Below are 1,444 nucleotides of genomic sequence, written 5' to 3' on the forward strand. Positions count from 1 at the left end.
CCCCTCCCTTATCCCCCCCTGCCCGGTGGCCTCCGGGTGGCTCCTGGTGGCCTCCATCCCTCCCTTATCCCCCCTGTCCGGTGGCCTCCGGGTGGCTCCTGGTGGCCTCCATCCCTCCCTTATCCCCCCCTGCCCGGTGGCCTCCGGGTGGCTCCTGGTGGCCTCCATCCCTCCCTTATCCCCCCCTGCCCAGTGGCCTCCGGGTGGCTCCTGGTGGCCTCCATCCCTCCCTTATCCCCCCCGCCCAGCTGGAACCGGGTGGTGGAGCTGGTGGAGACCAAGAAGGGCCAGCTGAGCTCGGCGCTGAAGATCCAGAACTTCCTCCTGGAGTGCGGCGAGATGAAGGCCCAGGTGCGGGAGAAGAGGAAGGCCATCGAGGCCACCCAGTCGGGCGGCGGCGGCGACCTGGGCGGGGTCCTGGCCCTGCAGCGCCGCCTCTCCACCATGGAGGCCGCCCTGGTGGTCCTGGAGCCGCGGCTGCTGGAGCTGCAGCGCGAGGGCGAGGCCTTGGCCGCCGCCCACCCCGCCCGGGCCCTGGAGATCCTGCTGCCCTTCGAGGAGATCAGCGACGAGTGGGAGAACCTCAAGAGGGCCCTGCAGGGCTGCGAGGACACCCTGACCGTGGCCGGGCGGCTCCAGCAGTTCATCCAGGACCTGGACGACTTCTTGGGCTGGTTGGTGAAGACCCAGGCGGCCGTGGGGTCCGAGGAGGTGCCCGACAGCTTGGCCGAGGCCGAGAGGCTGCTCAACGTCCACGTGGCCCTCAAGGAGGAGATCAACGGCTACGAGGAGGACTACGCCAAGATCCAGGCGGCCAGCGAGCTGCTGGCGCTGGAGGAGATGGAGGTGCCCTCCCTGTCCCTCCAGCAGTGGCTGCAGAAGTTGGACGCGGGCTGGGGGAAGCTCCTGCAGAGCTGGGAGATGAGGAGGGAGCTCCTGGTGCAGTCCCACGTCTTCCACCTCTTCCTGAGGGACGTCCAGCAGTGCCAGAACACCCTCTACAACCAGGTGGGGCGGTGGGGAGGGCGGGAGGAGGTCTTGGGTGGTGGGGATGATGGGTAGAAGAAGGTCTTGGTCAGTGGAGATGGGTGGGAGACGATCTTGGGTGATGGGAATGGGTGGGAGAAGGTCTTGGATGATGGGAATGGGTGGGAGAAGGTCTTGAGTGATGATGGGGATGGATGGGAGATGGAGATGATGGGTAGGAGAAGATCTTGGTCAATGGAGATGGGTGGGAGAAGGTCTTGGATGATGGAGATGGATGGGAGAAGATCTTGAGTGACAGGAATGAGTTGGAGAAGGTCTTGGATGATGGATGAGAGAAGGTCTTGGGTGATGGGAATGGGTGGGAGAAGGTCTTGGGTGATGGATTTGGGTGGGAGAAGGTCTTGGGTGATGGATTTGGGTGGGAGAAGGTCTTGGGTGATGGATTTGGGTGGGAGAA

The 1,444-nt window shown here is 64.5% G+C and overlaps 1 protein-coding gene across 1 annotated transcript in view; it reads left to right on the forward strand.

The window, feature by feature from the left end:
• The window catches only part of LOC108510202 (spectrin beta chain, non-erythrocytic 4-like), a 9,996-nt gene extending 8,934 nt beyond the window's left edge, over nucleotides 1-1,062 (forward strand). Inside the window, exon 5 of the mRNA XM_017839883.1 lies at nucleotides 194-1,062. Coding sequence (XP_017695372.1) covers nucleotides 194-1,062 — 869 coding nt within the window. The remainder of the gene's footprint in view (nucleotides 1-193) is intronic.
• Nucleotides 1,063-1,444: the final 382 nt, after the last annotated feature.

The sequence above is a fragment of the Lepidothrix coronata genome, unplaced genomic scaffold (genome assembly GCF_001604755.1).
Source record: "Lepidothrix coronata isolate B3197 unplaced genomic scaffold, Lepidothrix_coronata-1.0 Scaffold534, whole genome shotgun sequence".
Taxonomy (NCBI): Eukaryota; Metazoa; Chordata; class Aves; order Passeriformes; family Pipridae; genus Lepidothrix; species Lepidothrix coronata.